General features: G+C 45.5%; 10 protein-coding genes across 10 annotated transcripts; 7 read left to right on the top strand and 3 right to left on the bottom strand. All coding sequences in view use genetic code 12, as the record gives it.

Annotated features, from left to right (window-relative positions):
* Positions 1 to 878: 878 nt before the first annotated feature.
* CJI96_0000693 (uncharacterized protein) lies at positions 879 to 3158 on the top strand (the record flags this gene model as incomplete). The annotated part of the gene is made up of 1 exon (XM_029034922.2): positions 879 to 3158. One exon carries the CDS (start codon positions 879 to 881, stop codon positions 3156 to 3158), a length of 2280 nt encoding a protein of 759 aa, XP_028890164.2.
* A 300-nt stretch (positions 3159 to 3458) lies between these two features.
* On the top strand, positions 3459 to 5714 carry LYS144 (Lys144p; the record flags this gene model as incomplete). Its single annotated transcript, XM_029034921.1, has 1 exon — positions 3459 to 5714. The coding sequence occupies one exon, from the start codon at positions 3459 to 3461 to the stop codon at positions 5712 to 5714; it is 2256 nt and encodes a 751-aa protein (XP_028890163.1).
* A 335-nt stretch (positions 5715 to 6049) lies between these two features.
* On the top strand, positions 6050 to 7438 carry ERG4 (delta(24(24(1)))-sterol reductase; the record flags this gene model as incomplete). The annotated part of the gene is made up of 1 exon (XM_029034920.2): positions 6050 to 7438. One exon carries the CDS (start codon positions 6050 to 6052, stop codon positions 7436 to 7438), a length of 1389 nt encoding a protein of 462 aa, XP_028890162.1.
* Positions 7439 to 7573: 135 nt separating this feature from the next.
* On the bottom strand, positions 7574 to 8367 carry SCL1 (proteasome core particle subunit alpha 1; the record flags this gene model as incomplete). The annotated part of the gene is made up of 2 exons (XM_029034919.2): positions 7574 to 8307; positions 8361 to 8367. 2 exons carry the CDS (start codon positions 8365 to 8367, stop codon positions 7574 to 7576), a joined length of 741 nt encoding a protein of 246 aa, XP_028890161.1.
* A 520-nt stretch (positions 8368 to 8887) lies between these two features.
* On the top strand, positions 8888 to 10246 carry HOS2 (histone deacetylase HOS2; the record flags this gene model as incomplete). The annotated part of the gene is made up of 1 exon (XM_029034918.2): positions 8888 to 10246. The coding sequence occupies one exon, from the start codon at positions 8888 to 8890 to the stop codon at positions 10244 to 10246; it is 1359 nt and encodes a 452-aa protein (XP_028890160.1).
* Positions 10247 to 10503: 257 nt separating this feature from the next.
* Positions 10504 to 12618, top strand: CJI96_0000688 (serine/threonine protein kinase; the record flags this gene model as incomplete). Its single annotated transcript, XM_029034917.2, has 1 exon — positions 10504 to 12618. One exon carries the CDS (start codon positions 10504 to 10506, stop codon positions 12616 to 12618), a length of 2115 nt encoding a protein of 704 aa, XP_028890159.1.
* A 1383-nt stretch (positions 12619 to 14001) lies between these two features.
* MIH1 (putative tyrosine protein phosphatase) lies at positions 14002 to 15747 on the top strand (the record flags this gene model as incomplete). Its single annotated transcript, XM_029034916.2, has 1 exon — positions 14002 to 15747. The coding sequence occupies one exon, from the start codon at positions 14002 to 14004 to the stop codon at positions 15745 to 15747; it is 1746 nt and encodes a 581-aa protein (XP_028890158.2).
* Positions 15748 to 15872: 125 nt separating this feature from the next.
* FOX2 (bifunctional hydroxyacyl-CoA dehydrogenase/enoyl-CoA hydratase FOX2) lies at positions 15873 to 18596 on the bottom strand (the record flags this gene model as incomplete). Its single annotated transcript, XM_029034915.2, has 1 exon — positions 15873 to 18596. The coding sequence occupies one exon, from the start codon at positions 18594 to 18596 to the stop codon at positions 15873 to 15875; it is 2724 nt and encodes a 907-aa protein (XP_028890157.2).
* Positions 18597 to 20211: 1615 nt separating this feature from the next.
* Positions 20212 to 22584, top strand: SCT1 (bifunctional glycerol-3-phosphate/glycerone-phosphate O-acyltransferase; the record flags this gene model as incomplete). The annotated part of the gene is made up of 1 exon (XM_029034914.1): positions 20212 to 22584. The coding sequence occupies one exon, from the start codon at positions 20212 to 20214 to the stop codon at positions 22582 to 22584; it is 2373 nt and encodes a 790-aa protein (XP_028890156.1).
* A 47-nt stretch (positions 22585 to 22631) lies between these two features.
* Positions 22632 to 24773, bottom strand: CJI96_0000684 (DNA ligase (ATP) CDC9; the record flags this gene model as incomplete). The annotated part of the gene is made up of 1 exon (XM_029034913.2): positions 22632 to 24773. One exon carries the CDS (start codon positions 24771 to 24773, stop codon positions 22632 to 22634), a length of 2142 nt encoding a protein of 713 aa, XP_028890155.2.
* Between the last annotated feature and the right edge of the window lie 126 nt (positions 24774 to 24899).

Genomic DNA, 24899 nt, shown 5'->3' with positions numbered 1-24899 from the left:
ACGTTCAAATAATTCAACAGCCTTTTCTGATTAGTACTGATGCTTAGGGCCCCAGCAAAGAGGATTAGGCCTCACAGGAACATCCGCAATAGAAAAGCTAACTTGTTTAATTAAACAAACGAGAAAACTCAAATGCGATGACCAGAAATAAATGTACACATTAGCTTATGAAATAAATAGACAATGTAAGCGTTTATTAGACTAATTTCTTCATCAAGACCAGTTTCAAAGGGAGAAATCAAATTTCGCAGCCAACGCACGACAATCTAATCACTGGCACAAAGCAGCAGGTTGCACGGCACACACTTATCAAGAAAGACTAGAATCCAACATAGCCAAATCGCTAGTTAAAAACTACTAGGATTTATAGCAAATCTTTGCATTTGGCTATGAAAACTTAACTTCTTTGTTCTTATCCCGCTACGCTTCCTTCGCACATCCTTTTTTTTCTTCTCCCTTGCAGTACTTCCTCTCAGATCGAGGCGAAAAAAATTCCTATAACTCTTCCACAGGCCACTTTCATCACTTGAAGGGAACAAGGCAATCCGACTCTCACACTCAAACTATCCGGCAAGAGTATACCCAGGCCAAAATTGCTTTGCTTTCGAGCCTCGTTGTTACATAAACACCTTTTTTTTTTATCCACCTCCATTTCATCCTCCGATTCACCGATCATTCAGACGACTAGCCTTCCTGGTGGATCAAGCCAACCCCAATCTACACACATAATCTTCGTCATATTGCATTCATTTGTACACCAGCTACCGCATAGCTTCTGATCTTGGGTAGCGCCTTATTTGCATCTTTGTATATTAGAGTCTTTGTACATTAGTGATTACCCGTCCATCTCCCAATACCATTTCACATTCCCAGTCATAATGTCGACAAATTTACTGTCTAGATCTGCATCTGCTTCACAGAGCTCGGGCTCAAAAAAATCTGGTGGGTTGCGCTCGGCATCTATTGGAAGCTCCAACTTCTTCAATAAGGATGGTCTGTCCTTTTTCAGCTTAGATCACTCGGGCTCCGCTGACGACCTGATCTCCGAAATCAAGGGGAAGGATTTTTCCCTGGAGGCCCGTGTACCCTCGGAATTGGACATTGTCGGTGCTTTGGGCACCTTGAACTTGGATGAGGACTTCGACGAAGGCAGCGACCCGAAGAGTCCAAACTCGTCAACCTCCACGTCCAAGAGCCAGGCGACCAAGTCGTCAACTCCATTTGCGCAGCCACAAATCTTGCCAACCCTGGCCTCGGTTGCCTCGCCAGTAGGTGCCACTTTGGCAGGCAAACTGGGCTCGTTGACACCTCAGCCTGCTCCAGTCTCCGGGTTTGGCTCTGCCCACGCTGTCCCTGGTTCTTTGAACACGCCGCCCACGAACTCGTGGACAAACACCTTCGTTCCACTTTCGGCTCCTCCTTTTGCTTTTCCTGTAGAGGACAAGTCCGCTGACATTGCCATGGGTGTAACACCTCTTGAACTTCCTGATGACAAGCCTGACTCATCGGCATTGCACTCTGCGGAGATTCCAGCACCTCATCACAGCGACCTGATGTCCATGTCGTCTCAACCTTTGCACCCTCTTGGAGGTGTATTAGACTCTCGCTTTGCTTTCGGGAACTTCTTTAATGTACCAGGCATGAATTATGGACCGGAAAACCCTGGCGGGCAATTCTCTCACAAGGACGCCCAGCATTACGGTGCCGATAATAATAATGTTTTGAATGATAAAGGTGGTGAACAAGTCCCTGCATTTGATGTTGGCAGTACTGATCAGTCCAATGCACTTCCTCATCCCGGTACCGCCACGATGTGGAGCCAACACCCCTCCTTCTTGAACCCTCAATTCATGTCGGCAAGGCCCCCTCAAAATTTGGACGCTAGGATGATGCCTAACCCTATGGGACAATTTGATAATGGCCACCCTAACTTCATTAACCCAGCTTTACAGCCTCGTTACAAGGATAGTGGCTTTTTGAACTACGCAAATAACGGGCCTGGGCCTGGCCCATCTTCTGGTGGCAGCCAGCCAAGGCACCACAACGGAAATCGTCGTCACCCGAATATGAATCTGGGTGTCAATGTGCATCGGAAAATGCACAACTCCAACAGAAGGAAGGGCGACGATGCGTCAAAGTATGCAAATGCGAAGTTGGAAGACTTCACCGGAGAAATTTACTCATTGTGCAAGGACCAGCACGGCTGCCGGTTCTTGCAGAGACAGTTGGATTTAGGAAGCGAGGCGGCTGAGCGTACAGCCAAGTCCGATCTGTCAGTGATGACAAATGTTGTCGCAGCCACTGTCATTTTTAACGAGATTTACTTGAAGGTTGTTGAGTTGATGACAGATCCATTTGGAAATTATTTGATCCAGAAATTGGCAGAAAATGTATCGCCTGATCAGAGACTCATTTTGGTGAAAAATGCTGCGCCAGAGTTTGTTCGTATCGCATTGGACCCTCACGGAACTAGGGCATTGCAGAAGCTTGTGGAATGCATCTCAACTACAGAGGAGATTCAGCAAATCATCAAAAGCTTGGCACCTCATATCGTTACGTTGTCGAGGGATTTGAACGGAAATCATGTGGTGCAGAAGTGCTTGCAGAAATTGAGCCCTGAAAACAATCTGTTTATTTTTGACACGACATCTGCTCATTGCACAGAAATCGCAACTCACAGGCATGGGTGTTGTGTTTTACAGAGATGTCTTGACCACGGTAATGATGAACAGCGTAAACAATTGTCCCTCAAGGTGGCGGAGAATGCGACCCGCCTAGCATCCGATCCCTTTGGCAATTACGTTGTACAATATGTACTTTCTCGCGGTGACTCGGAGTCTATTGAGATCATCTTAGAGCACATAAAGTCGAACATCATTGCATTATCCTTGCATAAGTTCGGCTCGAATGTAATCGAAAAGTCCTTGCGGATCGATGAATTGACTGACAGGGTGATGGAAGTTTTGTTGAACAACAGCGACAAATTTCCTCTGTTATTGAATGACCCCTACGGAAACTACGTATTGCAAACCAGTTTGGACATGGCCAGCAGCAAAGACTTGGCCAAGTTGGCCGTTTCTTTACAGCCTCTATTGCCAGGCATCAAGAACACTCCCCATGGGAGACGCATCTTGACTAAGATTCAGAACATTGTCTGAATTCGAGAGTCAAGGCTTTGTACATTATGGGAAAATTTTTTCTTTTTGTTAGCCGACGCATATACTCAATTCGCAACAATAAGTGGAGCTGAAAAATTGTAGGTGATCCTTTGCACGGAGGTAAGGAAATGTTGGACCGAGCATTGTCTTAATGCTGTATGCCCTGCATGGGACATGGCATGGAGAAGTTCGCTTCTGACTACTTCAAAAGGCACAAGTAGAAAAAAGCCTTTATAGACCGTTTGACCAGATCGTTTTCGCTACGTTGACGTCAATTTTAGGCTCAACATTGCTGGCTGAATGAAGAACTCCACGACTGTTACCAAACCTAAGATTAAGAAAAGAAAGTACTCCAGGAAAGGATGCAACGAATGCAAGAGGAGGAAGATCAAATGCGATGAAACTGCCCCTGCTTGTAATAATTGCACCAGACTCAACAAAACGTGTGTTTATGAAAATAAGGTGGAGACACAACATGACCCTTTGATGCTGAAACTTCCTTCCCAGGATGACAACTCGTTGAAGGAGGCCAACTTGAACTTGAAGTTTTACAAACCAAAGACACCAAAGCTGACGAGGAAAGAGGAAAAGATCAAGAAGGAAACCGCCAGAGAACCACCATCGCTGCAGCAGAACAACTTCGAAGATGGTCCCAACGCTTTTACCAAATTGGACTCTATGGACTCCTCAATTCTCCCAATGATCACAAACGTTCAGCCTGAGGCTCCTTCTAGCATTGTGTCGAGCATCGAGACAAACCACGAGATGCAAACGGTCTTCAACGAAGCTAGTTTGCTTGTGAATGACATTCATCATACTCTCGAGGATAACGACGCAGCCAATAATGTTCATGACTATAGACTATTCCCCAGAACCCATACAAGTCCCTCTTTATCTTCTGAAGATAGAGCACAGTTCAGTATTGATGACTTTGTGGACCTCAATGACCAAGCAAGCCCGCTGCGACCTTGGAATAAGGTGGCAGAGATATGGGAGTTCCTGAACTCGCAGCTAATAGAGGAATGTGTCAATGCAAACAACCTAGGGGAACCCCATTCGGGCTACCTACGCACACTAACCTCTACCGAGCTCTCTTATCACATGTACCCACTCGCTTCTCTGATAGAGACTAACGAAGTTGTGAAGCTTCTTCTCATGTACCTGACAGAGTGCCCGCATCTTCTATTCTCGCTCCTAGCTATTTCTGCCACTTTCCAATTTAATCAGACTGGCAGATCTAGCCACGATATAGCTAGACAGAAGTACATCGGTGTGTGTCTACGAAAGCTAAGTGACGATTTCTCTGAGAAACCGTCCTCAAAGCTATCTCAGTCTTTCCACGTCGAAAAGCTTTTGATGACGGTGTTGGTTCTTACAACGTATTTCAGCGCAACAACATCACAGTTAAACGATACTGTTCTTAATTCCTGGAAAGTTCATCTTCGGGGAGCCCGTGACCTTCTCATCAACTACAGCAGAATCACAAAGTCAGAGAATGTGTCATTAGGCTTGGCTTTGGCTAAATCTTGGTTTTTTGCTCTCGAGTCTGTTGCTGCAGTATTCTCTTCTGTGGGCGGCGCAACGTCCAAATCATTTGATGGTCCGCCACTAGACAACGACGACCTCTTTGGGTCATTTCCTAATCTCCCGCTTGATGCCAACTCAGTCTTTGTTGAAAGTGGATTCTTTGAGTTCCATGAAAATAGACATTACCATGAGTCGTTGAGTCGATTGGCGATGGTAGTCACCAGCCCAACGCTGTCAGACTTCAATATATTTTGGGGATACACCGCTACGTGTGTGAAGGCAATTATCTGCTACACAAGAGTCAAGGATGCAATGGACCTAAAATGTTTGCAAAGGGCACCAATGCGATGGATTGCACAAATCGTTTCACTACTTGGGCAGACAGGACGAGAAGAGGTGGTACCTGGTGTACTGCCACGCAACTATGTTGTACCTAAAACATGTAGGGGACATCCGGACTATGAGCCTCTGCACCAGCGTTACAATTTCCCGCCAGCTTGTTATGCTGTAGAATGCGATGAAAATGGCGAAAAGACATACTACTCTTGGTTTGATGCTTCAAACCAATTTCACGTCGACTTCTTACATCTTACACTTCTTGTGCTGCCGGAATTCTACGGCCTTCCTCGAACACATCCCCTAGTCCAAGAAATGGTGCAGAGGATCTTTACCGGAGCATTCTTTTTAAAGGAGAAACTGGCACCGCTGTACGAAAGAGACAGATCCGAAATTATTGTGGAGAGCGATAACTACTACCTTTCTCTGTCGACTTTTGACAACAGGTGCATCATGATCCAGTCTGCATTTCGACTCTGTGCTAGCGTGGTGTTAGAGGAGGAGTATTTCGAGAAAATTGAATTATTCTTTATGGGCCTCGTGAAATTGGGCAATGGCTCTTCGCTTAGTGCACTCGACCAAGTCACTCGTGTCAAGGAAATAAGAAGAGAAAGGGCACAAGAAAACCCAGACTTGATCGACGAAGAGGTTATTGAGTTTGAGGAAGGCAAGGCTTCGATTCCGTTTGCATAGGCCCTACTAGCTTGAGAACAGTGCAGGTAAAGAGGTGCACTTACTTTGTTGTTTAAAACGTTCGGAACTCAATTGAGTAACGTACAGTTGACAAGGCAAGGATTTGCTAGACCGTATAATCCTGGCCTCGATTGGCCTTTGTATACGAGGAATCCGCGTTTTCTTACTTGTTTTGTATGAATGCTGCATTCTCTCGTACAAAGTGAACAACTCCAGAGGGCCCTGCAGATTGAATATTTAACCTTCACAGATCGGACGCGGTGTTTGTACTAGTATAAATATCAATTGATTGGCTTGCTTTTGGATTTTCGTTCATAAACGAGGCAATTGCAAAGATGGCAAGAAAAGCGACCAAGGAAAAGGAGTCTTCACAAGTTGTCCCCAGCGGCTACTTGGCACCCGAGGATATTGAGTGGGAATTTGGTGGTCCAATCGGTGCGTTCGGCATGATGACCGGCTTCCCCCTTTTAATGATCTACATGTGGTTAAGTGCTGAATTTTTTGGTGGAAAACCTGCGTGGCCTGCTGAGGGCCAGAGCTGGGAGAGCTTTGGAAAACAACTCTGGAATTTGTTTGTGACACACGGAGTGCCTTCATTCACCTCCTGGGCCCTATTCACCGGCTTCTTTGTTGTGCAGGCCATCTTTTACTTGACTTTGCCTGGAATATGGACTAAAGGTCAGCCTTTGACTCACTTGAAGAACAAGCAGTTGCCATACTATTGTAATGCCGTGTCCGCCTTCTACACTACTAATGTTGTGGTGTTGGCGTTGCACGCTGCTGGTTACAAGTTATATTATATCATTGACAACTTCGGTGAGATCATGGTCACTGCCATCTCCTATGGTCTTTCGTTGTCTGTGTTATTGTACATTTACTGCCTCAATGTGTCGAAGGACTACCACAGAATGACTGGCAATCACATTTACGACTGCTTCATGGGTGCTCCATTGAACCCCAGAATCGGCAAGTACTTAGACTTGAAGATGTTCTTTGAAGTCAGAATCCCATGGTTTACCTTGTACTTCCTCTCTCTTGCTACCGCTTTGAAGCAGTACGATAACTTTGGGTACGTCAGCCCACAAGTCATCTTTGTTGTCTACGCTCACTGGCTTTACGCAAATGCTTGTTCTAAGGGCGAGGAGTTGATCGTTCCTACTTGGGACATGGCTTACGAGAAGTTCGGCTTCATGTTGCTCTTCTGGAACATTGCTGGTGTGCCTTATACTTACTGCCACTGTACTTTGTTCCTCGCATACCGTCACCCATCCGAGTACCAATGGTCTACCACCTACAACACTGCTTTGTTCGTGATATTGACTATTGCTTACTATTTCTTCGACACTGGTAACAGACAAAAGAACAGTTTTAGAAGATTCATGGCTGGTAACACGACCATCAGGAAGACGTTCCCTTACTTACCTTACTCTGATCTCAAGAACCCAAGCTACATCAAGTGTGAGAACGGCTCTCTCTTGTTGACAGATGGTTGGTACAAGTACGCCCGTAAGGCTCACTACACCGCTGACTACACAATGTCTCTTACGTGGGGCGCCATCTGTGGTTTTGCCTCCCCATTCCCATGGTTCTATGCTGCATTCTTTTTCATTGTGTTGATTCACAGAGCTATCAGAGACCAGAAGAAGTGTGCCAAGAAGTATGGCAAGGACTGGGACAGATACCTCGAAGCGTGCCCATACATGTTCATCCCATATGTCATTTAAGTATGCCTGGCTTGTTCGTTCACGTTCACATATTATTCGAATGAGTATTCAATTACCCATGAAAAAAGTTATTCTGATATTTCATTATATTGAAGATAAAATGTAGTTCATCTATCATACAAGGCGAGGATGTTTTTAGTCTAGTTCGGCAATGGCGACTAACCTCTCGTCAATCTCATCCGGCGTCATAATATGGAAGCGATCCTGAGTGGCAACACCAATTTCAATATCATTCTTTCTGAAATCAGTGCCCAATACGGAGCTCAAAGCGGTGATAGCAAACTCGACGGTTGCCTTCCAGTCACCCTTAACATGATCCATCTTTTTAAACTTCTTCTCCAAATAGGTGGTTGCCTCTTGCTGTTTAGGACCCGTCGAAACAGCCTTGACACCAGTGTAATAACCAGCAGGATCGCACTTAAATATTTGAGGGCCCTTGCCCTCATCCTCAAAGTCAACTTGACAAAATGTCAAACTAACTCCAAGAGGTCTCATATAAGCCCTTTGTGTGTACAACTGTGACATGTTGGCCATTCTCTTGGCGATACTCTGGACAGGCATTTCGTATCCATATTTATACTTGAATTCTGCGGCCTCCGCTCTAGCTCTCAAAGCCAAGTTTCTTGCGTCGGCAATTGAACCAGTGGCCAACATACCAATGGATGGTGTGATCTGGAACAAGTAGGAAACGGTGGATGGATCTAAAAGCTTATCCGACACTTTCTTCTGCGATATTAACACGGCCGAGTCCTCTCCTACAACGCCAATTGATGTGATGCTGGCGGAGTTGATAGCCTTGAAGGCATACTCAACTTGATATAATCTTCCCTGAGGGGAGAAAATGGTAATGTGCCTATCAAAGCCGGCGTCTATTGTTAGTATGAAGGGTCCTTGGAAGCATTGACGTCATTATATCACATACCTGACATGACAACAGTTATCTACCTGAAGCGCTCAATTAATGTGAAGTGTAGTGGCGACTTGAAGGTGAGATGTGTCGCGAGTAGTAGGTAGATTCGCCTGAGGATGTCGCAAAATGTCGCACTCACACCAGGTCAAGATAATGATGATTACTGTTGTAGCGAATAATTTGAGAGTTCAAGGTTTAAGCAATATAAAAGTTTTTGAATTCAATAGTATTTCTAAGAAAATCCATACTGAGTCCATCGTTCGGTCTGACCTGGACAAGGGAGGGGATTTTTGACGGTAGGTTGCAAATAGAGCACGGTCAAGTAGTTTACAGTTGTCAGCACCTCTTTTACTTTGTAAAGCAGATTAGTAAACCTCTCGAAAGACTTCAAATCAAATTTTTTATTGTAACGAGTCTCAAACCACAGTAGTGTTTATAAACCTCCAACTTTATACTCGACAGGGTCATAAAAAATCCGTGCACCTTATACATCAAAATAAGAAGCACTGAAATCATCATCCTTTTGACAACGCTATAGTATGGCGGCATCTGAAACGTTCAAGACGGATGAAAAGACACAGGAACATGCGCCGGTATACTTTCCACAGGCACAGCTGGGTCTTCGAAATGTGTCATACCACTACAACCCAGAAACGTCTCGATACCACTATGGTCCCCATCATCCAATGAAACCTTTCAGGTTGATGCTTACAGATCATTTGGTTATTCTGTACAAGTTGTACGAGAGAATGGACCTATATGAACCGAGAAAAGCTACTAGAGAAGAGCTTCTACAGTTCCATTCAGAGGACTATGTGGACTTCTTGCAAACAATAACTCCTGAGCTTACAACCAAATGGGGGGAAGAAAAGCTAGCCAAATTCAATATTGGCGACGACTGCCCTATATTTGACGGTATGTACGACTACCTGGGTTTGTACGCTGGCGCTTCTCTAGATGCGCTGAGAAAACTAATTAGCGGCATGAGTGATATAGCTATAAACTGGTCGGGAGGTCTACATCACGCCAAGAAGTTTGAGCCTAGCGGCTTCTGCTACATAAATGATATTGTGCTTGCAATTCTCAACCTACTACGGGTTCATCCTAGAGTCATGTACATTGATATCGATTTGCATCATGGAGACGGTGTCCAAGAAGCCTTCAACACAACCGATAGGGTCATGACAGTTTCTTTCCACAAGTTCAACGGAGAATTTTTTCCTGGTACCGGATCTATAGACGAAAGAGGTATAGGTAAAGGAAAGAATTATGCTGTCAATGTGCCATTAAAAGACGGTATAGATGATCACTCTTACATTCACCTATTCAAGCTGATCATGGAACCTCTCATCACCAAGTTCCAGCCAACTGTTATCGTTCAACAGTGTGGTGCTGACTCTCTTGGCTACGACCGGTTGGGGTGCTTCAACTTAAACATACGCGCTCATGGCCAATGTGTGAAGTTTATAAAATCATTTGGTATTCCGATGCTTGTCGTCGGCGGTGGCGGATACACGCCTAGAAATGTTTCAAGGCTTTGGTGCTATGAAACATCCGTGTTAAATGATGTCACTCTTGACTCAAAGATTCCACAAAAGATACCAACGTATGATTGGTTTGGCCCGGACTATTCCCTCCATCCTCAGCTTGATGGACGTTTGGATAACAAAAACTCGAAGAAGTACCTCGAATGTGTGAAGACTGACATTCTTGAGCAGCTTCGATATCTCAACTACGCTCCTTCAGTGCAGATGCAAGAAATTCCCCCTGACATCACTGGTCTTACGGAAGAAGAGGAAGAGATAATAAAAGAACTAAATGAAGAGAAAGAAGACGAAGAGACTAGAATGATGCGAGACATAAAGGATGAAGCACGGCTGGGAGAGGTGTTAGCATGAAGATCAAACTCCATTTTGAGGCAAAAAATGTGAGCAGAAAGTGAGTCTTCAAAACGTCACGAACTTTATGAGGCATGACTTTTAATTGTATTATATATTTATCAGGCCAAATAAAATAGGTTACCTACATTAATACTTCATCAAGATTTTTTGTAGGTGAAACCTGCACACGCACTGTACCCTATTATCACAATTGATATAGTAGTCTGGAATAAACTCTATGGACCGTACAACAATTGAAAGCAACATAAAGGGCAATGGACATCCTGCGACTAGACATAGAGCTTGATAGGTCAACTAATCGAAAGGTTGTAAACCTGCGATTTCGGCTACTTCAATCCATAGGTCAGGGCCAATTTGGTAAAGTGCTATTAGCTGAGGATATAACATCTAAGGGCCGAGAATACGTTGCTATAAAAACCATCAATCGAGTCGATCGTGCCAAACTAATTACTAAGACGTACCTTAGCCACACCACAAAGATCAAACGCGAGATCCAAATAATGAAAGAGTGTGCTCACCCCAATGTCGTCAAGTTATATCTTGTTATAGACGATCTAAAGTTTGACAAGATTCTACTTGTGCTCGAGTACTGCAAGTTTGGCGAAATAGACTGGAAGAAGTATAATCACTATCATGAAAAATATCTCAAAGATGGTAACAAGGGAATTACCTTAAATCAAATAGTCCGCGATGTCGTCAATGGATTGGAATACTTGCACTGTTATAAGCACATCATCCATCGTGATTTGAAACCATCAAATCTTCTTATAGGTCTGGACAGGACAATCAAGATCTCTGATTTTGGTGTTAGTTTGATTTTGGAGAATAACATCAACGATGAAAAGGAACTCGGCAAGACGATGGGAACGCCGGCTTTCTACGCGCCCGAGCTCTGTCAATTTGTGAACAAAAGACTCCTGATGCTCAACGAAGAAGACATGGCAAGATCAAAAGTTGACGCCCGTATCGACATCTGGTCGTTAGGTGTCGTAATATATTGTTTGTTCTTTCATCAACTCCCCTTCGAGGGCCACAACGAGTTCAGTCTATTCAAGACTATAGTCAATGGCGAGCTCAGCTTTCCCAAAACTAGAGAAAGTACCCATGTTAGAGTAGACGATTTGAAGGAGCTTGAGCTTCTAAAAGATCTCATAAAGCGATTGCTTTCAAAGGATGCTGCATCACGTCCTACACTTAATGACATCAAGCATCACAAATTCACTACTTTTGAATTGACGAAGAAGGAAGCAGACAAGTTTTACGAATATAATAGAGCTGTAATTGCTAAGCATGACCCTAAAGCATTCGATGCATTCGAGGAAGAAAATCGTCTCACCAACAGAATCAAGCGCCTCTTTGGCGTAGGTAAGGAGCAGGGTGTTTCTGCTCCAAGGTTGAAGGATAATGACGTGAAGCCGCAAGGGAAGATTAACATCACTGACCTTGAGAAAGTTGACGATCTTCTAGACTCTTACTTAGACGATTCGAGCTCGATGGGCTCACTATCAGAAGCAGAGGAAGATGCAGCGCCAGCTATCGATACGACGAATCTTCTCTCCTCTTTTCACTCAGAGAAAAAATTGCCTTCCGATACACCAACATTGCATAACTCGAACTCTTCACATCTGAGCGTACTGAAGCTTTCGAGAAAATCCATCCCACCACCATTAAAACTCCAATCCAGCACATTTGATATGCCCCAGAACTCAAGCTTATCATCACATTCATTCCTTCATGCCCCGCCCTCGCCGTTTAGTTCCGGACAAAAGACACCAAGCACTTCGGGCAGTAATACAGTGGTAATTGGAGAGAGCTCGCCCTCGTCTGTGAAATCGATCTTCAGTCCAAGCCGTCGGTTTTTCGCCAAATTAAAGCCAACCATAAATTCGCTTTATTCTCCCACTAATCGCGACTCATCAGAGGCAGCGTCATATTCTGACTTGGCGCCGCCTCCCTTCTTTGGACGCGCTAGTAAGAGGGGTTCTTTTCTGGAGCTGATAAGCAGTATGAGCAGTGGGGGAGGCGGTTCAAGGAAGAACTCCATGAGCTCCATGAGATCCACAGGACTTGCCAAGTTATCGAGTTCCAGCTCACTGTTAAACTTACATGGGTATCTTACTGACGAGAGCTTGTCTTCGTTCAGTGGAAAATGGCAGAAGGCCGTAGAAAGAGAGCTACAGAGTGACGATGACGGCGACAGTCAGACAGATAAGCATAAAGCGATTGTCTCCGATGAGGATCAGGAAAGCGAGGTCGGTGACGAAACGCTCACAATGCTGCCTGAAAAAGAAGGCGTAGGCGTGGCACCGATCCATGGGAGAAATGTGGACATGATGGACCAATACCTTGACAGACTCGAAAAAAACTAAGCAGGCTTAGTGAGAATCTGTTGACATAGAGTGAATATACTAAGTGAAAAAGATGACACTGCTTGTAGCGTACATGAGCTTATGAAGGAATTGCCAAAGGTGAGAAGTCACGGTGACGGAATGAAAATTTCCTGGTCATTAGCGTGTCCCTAAATCCCCTCCACAACATATTGACACACTCATTCTGGAAATGCACAAAGAGTGAGATGACTGGAGAACCCCATTTTGCCTGATGTCACAAAAAGCGCAGGACGGCAAGGTTTGCAAGCAATCAAGCAACTCTTCTGTGAACGCACAATATCTGCAGCGAACATTCACAACGTTGGTGCGCTTATGTTGTGTTGTGGTATTGCCACATTTGCAACCGCGACCGCGGCTGAGGAGAGGTCAGGAAACTTCAAGTAAGAACAAAGAAAGAAGGGGCCCTGGGACAAAGAGAGAACGATCCCCGTGGTATGAAGGACAACGGACCACACAAGGCATTACCTCCGTTCAAGAAAAGAGGCACATTCCCCAGGAAATGACCATGTTGCAGCCAAAAGGGTTCTCCAGCACGGCGCGAGCAATCCACGCAGACATTCCCGTATGGGTTAGGTTTGGCCGCAGCCTGATAGCACGCAATGACACCCGAGAGACGGTAAAACCGACCCAGACGAAAATCGGAGCATCATCAGCTGGTCCTTTTGCCAGAAGGTCAATCACAATTAACCGGGTTTTGAGGAACATTATTGCCCCGGCCAAGCTCTGTTGGCCTGAGCATTGAAGTTTAGTTCAAAGAAGCTCAGCTGCCTGAGCCAAAAGTGAGATCGCACTGTTTACGTCTGCTGTATTGTTTCCACGCTGCCGCCCGCGCTTCTACCCACACAACCCTGGTGAGATGCCGGCGGTGGAACAATGCGCGGGTCTTGCTGCCATTGCTGTTTCACAGTTGCAAAAAAAGGATCAGGCTTGCGCTTTCTCCCGCCGGATGCAATGTCATTTAATAACGCCCACGCCTGGCCCCTCTCGAATCAGATCTTCCTTTTTTCTTCTCTCTCTTCGACCTCTGTGCTTTTTACATCATTCAGGTTTATCCATTATTTGGCCTCGAAGCTTCGCCCCTCCCCCCACCAGTGCCTTCCCTCCTTCTCGCTTCATACCTCACCAAGCCCTAGAAATCGACACTGACCTGCGCGACGTCTATCCTGCCATATAGACCCCTTCTCCAAGGCCCGTGTGCTTCTTTCGCTCGATTTGAAACCTTCTTCTTCGCCAACCACCCTCCGTAGCATGAAGAATGGCCCTTTTTCAAGCCCTCCACAAGATACTGATGCACAAGTTACGGATGCCGCCTCTCCTTTAGGCACCCGTTCCCGCAAACCTTTTGGCAGGTTGACCAATATCATGAACACCTTGGAGCTGGGCAGGAACAAGCTCCTGAGCGGTACCAAGGCTATCACCCGTTCTGTGTCGCAGATTCTGAAGCTTCTGGACTTCAGCGTGTTTGATGCTCCTGATTCGAGGTCGCTAGATCCCATCGACGGTGAATCCACAGATGAAGATACGGGCAACGATACCACCTTGAACGACGACGACTTGCTTTGCTCGCCGCTGTATAAGTCTCAGGAGAGGAAACAGAAGTTAGCGTCTGCTTCTCAGATCGACGTATGTCGTCCTCCCACCTCTCTCCAGATGAGAAGAACACAGTCTCTTTTACAGGATCCCCAGCTTACAGCAACCTACAATGGCCAAGAACACCTCCTGCTGACGAAACTCAAGACTTTTACCGTCGCTCATGACTTGTTGCCTCGAATAGACGAGCACGAAATGTACAAGATCGTCTCTGGTCAGTACAACTCTGAATTCGACGATTACATTGTCATAGACTGTCGGTTTCCTTACGAGTTTGACGGCGGCCACATTGTCAACGCAATCAACATTTCGTCAAAGACTGATTTGGAGATGCATTTTATCAAACGCCGTCCGTTGAAGCCAAAGAAACGTCTTTTAATCTTCCATTGCGAGTATTCCATTTTCAGAGGACCCACCATGGCTGGCCACTTGCGTAAGGCCGATCGAATATTCAACTCAGATCAGTATCCTAAGCTCATTTACCCTGACATCGTCATCCTAGAAGGTGGCTACAAGCGGTTTTTTGACAAGCACAAGGACTGGTGTGTGCCCCAAGCATACGTCGAAATGAAGGATATCAAACATAAAAGAGCATGCGAGGTTGAAATGAGTAAGGTCATCCAAGCTTCCAAACTCACCAGAGCACGCTCGTATAATCACTTTCAGCTGCATCGTACCGATCACACGCGGTCATCGTCTTTCACAGCCCTATTGTCGTCCTCGGAACAACATTTATGTTCACCAGGCACGTCTTCGAGCGGGGGTCAATTACCGAGACGTAAAGCTTCTAAAATACAAAAGAGACAAGAGGCTCGTAAAGAGCTCCGTCTTCAGCTCTCTCAGCCACTGGCCAGTTGGTACTCTATTCACTCTGAGTCTTCGCTGCCATCTGAATTCCAAAATGGTTCATTCCCTTGTTTCGATGAGCAAGCTTTTGCACCACCCTCGGCATTGTTCAGAGAACATAGCAAAAACTCGTCGGTTCTGCTGGCATCTATCCAATCTTCAGCGCTGCTGGTCTGTTCTGAAAACTACTCATCTGCCTTTACATCGACCGAGTCTTTAGCTTCGTGCTCTTCCCCTTCAGCTGAGTCATCTGATTACTTTGATAGTAACTCGTCAGCATTCAAAAACGCATCACTCGCTACATTGTCCAATCCTTCCAATATGTATGCATCCCCCCAGAATACTGACTACCTGTTCCCTTCTCAGAGCTCAATGTCAACGAAACCCAAGAGGCTTTCATTGCAAAGACCGGCTCATCGGACTCCTAGGCATCACATGAACTTGTCTTCGCCGACAACTAGTTCGCCGCTAACGACCACCACACCCAGTTCCGTGTTTGAAAATTGGCCCAGTGTTGGCCACAATGCCGATACTATCAATGATTCTCCACTTAACTTCTCTCCACACCACAAGTTCAACCCAAACGAGCAGTTGACTGAATTCAATCAATCAATACTTCCACATATCCCATCTTACGCAGAGATTGACGAGGAGGAGGAGGAACCCGAATGAAATCATCAAACAAACTTGCATTACAAGAACATTATCTACCGATATTACTATTCTACATCATCTGAAACGTAACTGAATTTGAAAATATATCTCATCGTAAAAAAATAAATAGACCGTTAACTCATTTACAACTTAGCCTCGTCGGTTACCAACTTGATGGCAGCATTGTTGATAGCAATGGTCTTTCTTTCAACGACATGAGTCTGGAAGATAACAGTGTCACCTTCCTTCCAAGCGAACACTCTCAAGGTCTCACCTGGGAAGACAATACCGGTGAATCTACCCTTGATCTCGTCAAAGAGACCAAACTCGTCCAACAAGACCTTGGCAGTCAAACCATAGGTACACATACCATGCAAAATTGGATCATCGAACTTGGCACCCTGGGCAAATGCAGGGTCAATGTGCAATGGGTTTCTGTCACCAGTCAATCTGTAAAGAGCGGCCTGGTCCTCAGTAGTGTGGATATCCTTGGTGAAGATAGGCTCGGTCTTTGGAGCAGCAAACTGGGTAGTAGCAAAAGTCTTTCTCTCAGCGTACTGTCTGGTGTCACCCTCACACTTTCTGATGAAGAGAGTAGCCTCGTTGGAGAAGTACTCCTCACCGGTGTTGACGTCAACAGACTTAGAGCCGTGAACGACGATGGTGTTGGTACCCTTCTGCGTAACCTCTAATGGGTAGTAGGATGTCTTCACGGAAGCCTCAATTGGAATTGGGAACTTGTTGATCTTGATGTAGTGTTCACCATGCAACAAAAGCATTGGGTTGAAGTTTCTCAACAATCTAGAGAATGTAACCTGAGACTTAACAGTGTTGAAAGTTGGCAAGTGACAGAAGGTTGGGATAACCTGGAAATCAGAATCGTTTTCATAGACATACTTCAACTCCTTACGGTGAGCACCGACACCAAGGTTGTACAAGATAACGTCTCTGTCATTCCAGGAGAAGATTGGGTCGGGCATCTTGGCTGGGTCCTCATCGTCATCTTCTTCTTCCTCGGCCTCTTCTTCCTCGTCGTCCTCGTCCTCATCATCATCGTCGTCACCAACAGCGGACAAGATAGCCATGGAAGACTCAGTGGTAGAAGCAGGGTTCTCAGTACCAGTAGAGAAGTCGGTAATGTCACCAATATGGTCCTTGACAAACTCAGCGGTGGTGACAGCGTCCTTGCTGACAGCACCCTTAGCTCTCTGCCATCTGGTCTTGCCGATCCAGCCTCCGCCTCCTTCGAACAACTCACCAGTGACTGGAACCTGCTCAGAAGCCAAGAAGATCAACAATGGTGCAACCAACTTAGGTGGGTACAAGTTCTTGTCAGACTCCTGGAAGATGGTCAAAGTCATGGCGGTCTCAGCGTGAGGGGCAACCACGTTGGCCTTAATGTTGTTCTTAGCACCCTCGATGGCAATGGTTCTGGTGAAACCGATGATGGCAGCCTTGGCGGTAGCGTAGTTGGCCTGACCAAAGTTACCGTAGATACCAGAAGTGGAGGTGATGTTAACAACTCTACCGTACTTCTTCTCAAGGAAGTGTGGCCAAGCCAATCTGGTCAATTCAAAAGTACCGTTCAAGTGCACCTTCTGGACGAGAGACCACTCCTCCCAGCTCATCTTGGCGAAGGATCTGTCTCTCAAGATACCAGCGTTGTTGACCAAGACGTCAATGGTACCGTACTTGCCGATAACGTTGTCGATGATCTCCTTGGCCTGGGTAGCAACATCGTGAGTGTCACCGTGAGCCTCGCCACCAGCAGCTTTGATTTCCTCAACAACCTTGGATGGGTCTTTGAAGTCGTTGACAACAACCTTAGCACCCTTTTTAGCGAGAGCCAAGGCATAGTCTCTACCCAAACCGGCACCAGCACCAGTGATCAAAACAACTCTGCCCTTCAAAGACACCTCAGGGACACCGGAGTTGTCGTTTGGTGGGAGCTTCTTGGCTTGGTCAGCCAAGACACCGTAGTTGTTGAGCATGAATGGGTGGGAAACCTGCAAGTCCTCGGGTCTGCCAGAGTCCTCGAAGCTGGTGATCTCCTCAAACTTCTTAGCAACAGACTCTGGAGTGAAGGAGTCGTCAGGCTTGAACAAGGCACCACCAGATCTCTCCCAACGGATTTGGGCGTAGAAACCAGCAGCGACCTCAAAAATCTGACCAGAGATGTCTTGGTTCTCCTCGGAAGTCAAGTACAAGACCAATGGGGCAATCTTCTCAGGGCCCAACTGCTCCAAGATAGGAGGAGGCAAGACAGACTCGGTCATCCTGGATCTGGCCAAAGGAGCAATGGTGTTGGCCTTGATGTTGTACTTCTCACCTTCCTTGGCCAAAGTCTCAGCGAAACCAACCAATCCCATCTTCGCAGCAGAATAGTTGGCCTGACCGAAGTTACCGTACAAACCAGCTGGGGAAGCAGTGTTGATGATTCTTCCGTAGCCCTGCTTGCGGAAGTATTCCCATGCGGCCTTGGTGACATTGAAAGCACCGTTCACATGAACGTCAATGACCAATTGGAAGTCCTGAGGGGTCATCTTCTTGAATTGAGCGTCACGTAAGATACCAGCGTTGTTGATGATAACGTGCACGGTACCAAAGTTCTTGACGGCAGTCTCAATGATTTTTTCACCTTCGAGAACGTTGTTGTAGTCGGCAACAGCGATACCACCGGCTTTTCTGATCTCGTCAACCACGACATCAGCAGCTCTGGAGTCGCCACCTTGACCGGAAAGAGAACCACCCAAGTCGTTGACGACAACCTTGGCGCCTCTCTTAGCGTACTCCAAACAGTAGTACTTACCCAAGCCACCACCGGCACCGGTGACGACCACGACTTTATCTTTAAAAGAAATGGACATTGTTGATTAAGAAACAGAAGCTTAGGGAAAAGGTTGTTTCTTTATTACAGGGGAGAGAAAAGGTGTGTGGAAAACTGTCACTATATATTGTGGTTTTTTGCGGGGTGAGCGCCTGTGAAGTTTCCCCGGAAATACCGAGGTATGCAGGCCGCCATGGGCTCCCTTGGGTCCTCTTTGCAGCCGGGGTGAAAGAGTGGCGCCCAGTATCGACTTATCAAAAGCACTCCAATTATTCAGAAACACCATTTCCTGTCATCATCAGAAACTTCCTTATCCGTCAGTTCACCGCCATGGCGGCCTTGGATTTAACGGACATTGATGTATGGGTCTTTTTCCCTTGGTAATTCCTTGGGAATCATGCTCCCGAGGCCCGAGCACGCCATATTGCGACCACCACAGGACCTCGGTTAACGACTTGTGCCTGTACGCTGTCTTAACAACAGGCTGGTTTCAACGCTGGTTTTGTAATCAATGGAAGCCCGCGGAAGAAAATGATGGAAGACCTGAGGTTGACATTTTTTTCTCCTGTCATATTGGTTTGCGCCGGCCGTGAGAGGCTATATGGTGAGTTCACGGGGAGATCCCCAGTCGCACCAAACCTGTATTGGCAGAGCCATCTAGCCCCAAGGCCGCGGACACAACCCGTACGTACTCCTAGAACACTTTCCCCGTCGCCTATTGAGGCAACAAGCGAAAGGTATAAAAAAAGAAGAATTTGAAGGTAGAAAAGTTCCGATTTGTACGTTCAGGTAATTGAGATGGTGTAGATAATTTGTACCTTGGAACCGCTTTCACTACATGTAGCTAGTCTGGAGTGTGCTCGCCATTTCGCAACCACATAGATATTTCTACCAAAGAAGTGTAAAAGGACTTAAAAAAAAAAAAAAAAGAAAAAAAAAAAAGAAATAAGCAGGCGAGAAGAAGAACAAATAACGAAATCAAACAGACTGTGCTCGTTATTCGATACGAACACTAAAATTATAGATCATTCGTGAGCAGACCTCATTTGTGACATTTTCATTGCTGCTCCATCTTGCACCTCCTTTTGGGTCCCATGTGACAGTTCAGAAAAGCGCACTTTTACCACTACCATTAACGCCCGTGCGCCCCAACGGTCTTACCGGTGGCCGTTACCATTGATTTCCACGAAATGAAAGAGAATGTGCTATATCCTTATTTAATTATTCTAAGGGGTATTTTGTCTCTTTGCAATGGCTTCCTCATATGCTAAGGATGTTTCCTTGGGTGGGCTGGAGGACTTTTATGTTTTCTCGTGAATATTTCTTAGGGTATTGTTGGCGGTCTCTGCAGGGCGCAAACTGTGAAGTGGTGTACTTTCTATTCTTGCATTTTGGCACCTGGTGATTTTTTTTGCAGCCATTCTGACAGGCCCTTGAGGACCAAATTTTTACCCTGCTTTTTGTTAAACAGCATCTTCGGCCAACCAAACCCACTTGTGCATTGGGAATATTATTTACGGCCAGCGAAACCCGTACACCCTTCCCAATTTCACCCAGAAGTCCCCCTTTTCGTGAGAAGCGTAGAATCTCTAAGATCACCTTAGTTACTTCCCATCTTTCATCAACGAGAAGCTCCATCTCTCTTTTCAAGGGTCATGCCTGAAGACATTTCTTCGGGCGCCTCGCCTAGGTCAAGATCAAACTCTACTAAATCGGCTACGCCAGCTCCTAGGAGTGCTCTTCCTCAAATGGAGTACAAGCCTTTCACTCGCACACAGCTCTGGCTCTATGACCTTTTGCTCTGGTTTTGGTCGGTCGTGTTCGACTGTTTCTTCCGAGAAATAAGGCCCAGAGGTGCTTTTCGCCTCCCCAAAAGTGGGCCTGTCATTTTCGTTGCTGCACCTCATGCTAACCAATTTGTTGATCCAATTGTTTTAATGAAACAGGTGAAGAAAGAAGCTGGTAGAAGAATTTCTTTCCTCATTGCAATGAAATCGTATCTCCACAAGATAATCGGCACTCTTTCGAGAGTCCAGCTCGCTGTGCCTGTCGCTAGAGCTCAGGATATGTTGCGCCCAGCTACCGGTAAAATTTACGTTGATTTCGACTCCGACCCTTTGAAGGTCAAGGGAAAGGGAACTCACTTCATTGAGGAATGCATGGCTCGAGGGCTCATCGCTCTTCCCGAGTCTCTTGGTGCTACCGAGATTGCAGAGGTTGTTTCTGACACTGAGCTCATAATCAGGAAAGAATTTAAATCTTCTGAAAAAGTGAAACAGCTCTTGAAACAAGGCACCCGTTTCAAGGTTGCTGACAAGATTGACCAGGGTCATGTCTACAAATTTGTCTTTCAGCACTTGAGTGCTGGCAACTGCTTGGGAATCTTCCCGGAGGGTGGTTCTCATGACAGAACAGATATGCTTCCGCTAAAGGCGGGTGTTGCCATTATGGCACTAGGTGCAATGAAAAATGATCCTGATTGTAACGTTAAGATAGTGCCATGCGGTATGAACTATTTTAATGCACACAGGTTTAGATCTAGAGCTGTTATTGAATTTGGACACCCAATTGAAATTCCTAAAGAACTTGTCAAGAAGTACAGCAATCCTCAAACAAGTCGTGAAGCCGTGAAGGAATTGTTGGAGATTGTGACAAACGGATTGCGGGCAGTCACTGTAAATTGCCAGGACTACGAGACTTTGATGGTTATTCAAGCTGCAAGAAGATTGTACGCCGGTAACTTTGCCCAGTATTTACCTTTGCCATTGGTTGTTGAGATGAATAGAAGATTGGTATTGGGTTACGAAACATATAAGGATCGACCTGAGATTCAAGAATCGAAACAAAAGGTTTTGGAATACAATAAGCTTTTGAAGCATTTGTACTTGCCCGACCATCATGTTGAAGATTGCGATGAGTCCCATAAGATCCGCTTACTTCCAATCTTCATAGCTCGCATAATCACGCTAATCTTTTTTGCAGTTCTTGCATTTCCCGGCATTGTTCTTTTTTCTCCTGTTTTCATAATCTCAAAGTTGTTTTCCATGAAGAAGGCAAAGACTGCTTTGGCCAACTCCACAGTCAAAATTAAAGCCAATGACGTGGTGGCTACATGGAAAATTCTTATCAGTTTAATCATTGCCCCTTTGCTTTACAGTTTTTATGCATCCATGGGAACTTGGTATTGCAAAACACATCACTACATGTCTACTCTTGGGTCGGTGACCTTGTGGTTTTCCCTCTACATGTTGGGTGTATTGGTGACCTATTCTGCCTTGATCACTGGTGAACAGGGTATGGATTTGTTCAAGTCGATAAGACCTCTTTATCTTTCAATTTTTTCAGGGAATGCCATTAGTGAGCTCAAACAGAAAAGAAAGGAATTGTCCGAACAGATAACTGAAGTTGTTAATAAATTTGGTCCCGAGTTGTTCCCTAATGACTTCAACTTACTTGAGTTGAAGGAGCATTTGAACGTCACAGATGAAATTCAATATATCGACTCCGATGAGGAAGAGGAATTGAAGACACAAGAATTAAGAAACAGAAGGAAGTCTCAAAGAAAGGCAAAGAAGAAGAAGAAGCTTAAGGCGAAGAATAAGGACGAGGGTGATGGCGACGGCCTGACATTGGCTACAACACCTAGTGACAGCGACTTGTCACTCAACCAGTCTCTGTCAATGTCCGATGGTGTTTCTCTCGTGAACTCGGATATGTCCTACACCAATATTCCAATGTTTTCAGACTATTCATTGCATGCTAATGCCAAAAATTCTGATGTGGACATTAAGGCTCTCAATTCTACTATTTCAATGGCGGACGACTTTAACTACAAGCAAGCTTCGACACCTGTTTCCTTGTCTCGTGATAGCTCACACATGGAACTCAATTTCGCTGCTACCAAATTACCTGGATCGAAACTTTCAGCTCAGTATGCGATCAGCTCTCCTCAGAAAAGACATTTGTTGGGCGAGAAAATCAGATCAAGAATCAGAGAGGGCAGAGAAAATAATTCCGACGCCTCGTAGAGACCCAAAGATGACATCTATAAGCATTCATTTTGTGATATTTTCACTTAATTTATATTGGCTTGCCTGTCGTACAACTCGGCAACTTGCGTAGAAGTTGTAGCGTCCTCGACTCCCTTGTCATCCCTTACTCTAATGAATCGTGGAAAGCGTAACGAAATTCCCTTCCCGTATTCGGAATGAGCAGCTTTATACACTGGACTTAATGAAAGATCAGCCGTCAAAACCTCGAAGACAGTGGTCGGTTCAAACCACACGTCCGGTAGCGCGTTGGAGCTAGTAGTGTCGTATGTGTAGAAAGCCTTCGGTTGCGATATTTCCGTTGGTTTAAGCTTTGTACTGAGAGTCGCCAAGTCTTCCTCAGAAAATCCAGTGCCAATCTTACAAGCAGTTTCATACTCACCGGTATCATCGTTGTAAGACGCCAAAAGAAAACCACCGTAGCCACCAGTCCTCTTTCCTCTTCCAATATAGGCTCCAATTACCACTAAATCTAAGGAGTCACCGACACCACTCAAATAATCTTTCTTGAGTTTTAACCAATTTCTCGACCGTTTCGAGGGTTCGTAAAATGACTCACTTCCATGAAGCATCTTCACCATCAAACCTTCACAAGAGTCCTTAACAGATTGATCCAAGAATGCCTGAAGTTCATCGAGATCCGAAGAATTTTTATACGTGGCAAATTGGAATTTGCCATCGATTGTTTGGAAGTTATTGAAAAGTATATCTCGCCTCTCCTGCAAAGACTTCGTTATGAGCGAGGTTCCGTTGTGGTATAATAGGTCAAATGCAAAAAGACAGATATGCACTTTAATGCTGTCCTCGCTAACATCTTTTCTTTTTCTTGTCGAGAGGACTTGAAAGGGAAGAATCTTCTTCGCTTCTCTATCCCATGCCACCGCTTCACAGTCCAAGATGAGAGAGGTAGGACTTTTTGAAGAGGTGTCATCATCGGTCTTCTTGATGAAGTCCTTAATGATACCGACTAAGTCTGGATACCTTTCAGACATGTCTTCAGAATTCCTTGAGTAAATTCTAACCATTCCATCCTCTAAGAGATGCACTTGAGCTCTTTCACCGTCATATTTGTATTCACATGTGAACTCCTGTCCTTGAAATCTGTCCAAGATTTCACCCACAGACTTTGTTGGCTTAGCTAACATGGGTTTCAAGGGCACACCAGGTGTCAAGCTGCAGTGATCGAGCAAGTTCAATATGCCATGTTCAAAGCTCTTCCGGATGACAATCTCGTAGTTTGGAACTAAGGAGAAGGCTTCTTTGATGGTATCCTCAGCCTTGAGTAGCGTACTTGGCAATACACGTTCGCCCTTTTTCTCATATTGGAGAAGGGCTTGGGCTAAAGCAACAAGCACAGTCTTTTCAGCAAGGCCGACCCTCAACTTACCCTCAAGGGATCTGATAAGAAATTTGGCTTCGTTGCTCTTTAAGTCACATGCGGTCAACATTCTATGTATGATACCAACTTTCTTTGCTTGTGAGTCCTTTCCTGTTGCTTTGGCGATCTTAGTGAGATTCTCGAAAACGGTTTCAACATCTAGTGGTGCTGGCTTGAACATCGTGGGCTGACCGGACCTGGACTTTTGGGCCACAAGGCCCAAGTCACCGACCTCATGATAGTCTTTCTTGATGTGGGCAGGAGCCCTACCGTAACATTCGCTGATTGCCTTGATCAAAAGAGTCTCTCCCAAACCTAATTCAAGATCAGGTTCATAGTCAGGTCCCAATCTATTGATGAAAAGGTATACAATTTTCACGAGCTTGTCAGGCAGTCTGTATTGCTCCAAAGTCTCAAGGAAGAATTCAGAGACAAGAGCAGTGATTTTCAATCGAGAGCTCTCGTGCTCGATCTTCTCCAAAGTGTTAGTTATCGCGGAGTACGGGAGTTTGTTGCCTTCAGCAAGGTCTTTATGTTTGTGAGATTGCTCTGAGAGCTTGATAAGCTTTGCAGCATCCTCAGCATCACCTTCACTCAGGGACTCGCCATCTCGCTCAACATTCGCCTCCTTTGAACTCTCTGACGTGCCATTGTTGGGCAGGCTGCTCGTTATAGGCTTGGCCTCCACCGTTCTTTGGATCTTCTGTACCTTGGCCCTCTTCTCATCGTCACCCAGCCGCTTTCTCTTGAGGGAATCAGGCTGGTCCTTCTTCAGGCCGAAAAACCTCATTATAGATTGCTGTTCCATCCTGTTATTTATAAATATTCTATGCCTTGAAGTAAGAGCTGCTGGACGAAGAATATGGGTTATAGGTAAAGACAACGCCCAGCGATGAAACATGCAGCGTGAATTAAG

This window comes from Candidozyma auris, chromosome 1, assembly GCF_003013715.1.
Source record: "Candidozyma auris chromosome 1, complete sequence".
NCBI classification, from domain to species: domain Eukaryota; kingdom Fungi; phylum Ascomycota; class Pichiomycetes; order Serinales; family Metschnikowiaceae; genus Candidozyma; species Candidozyma auris.
This window is presented reverse-complemented; position numbering and strand designations above follow the sequence as displayed.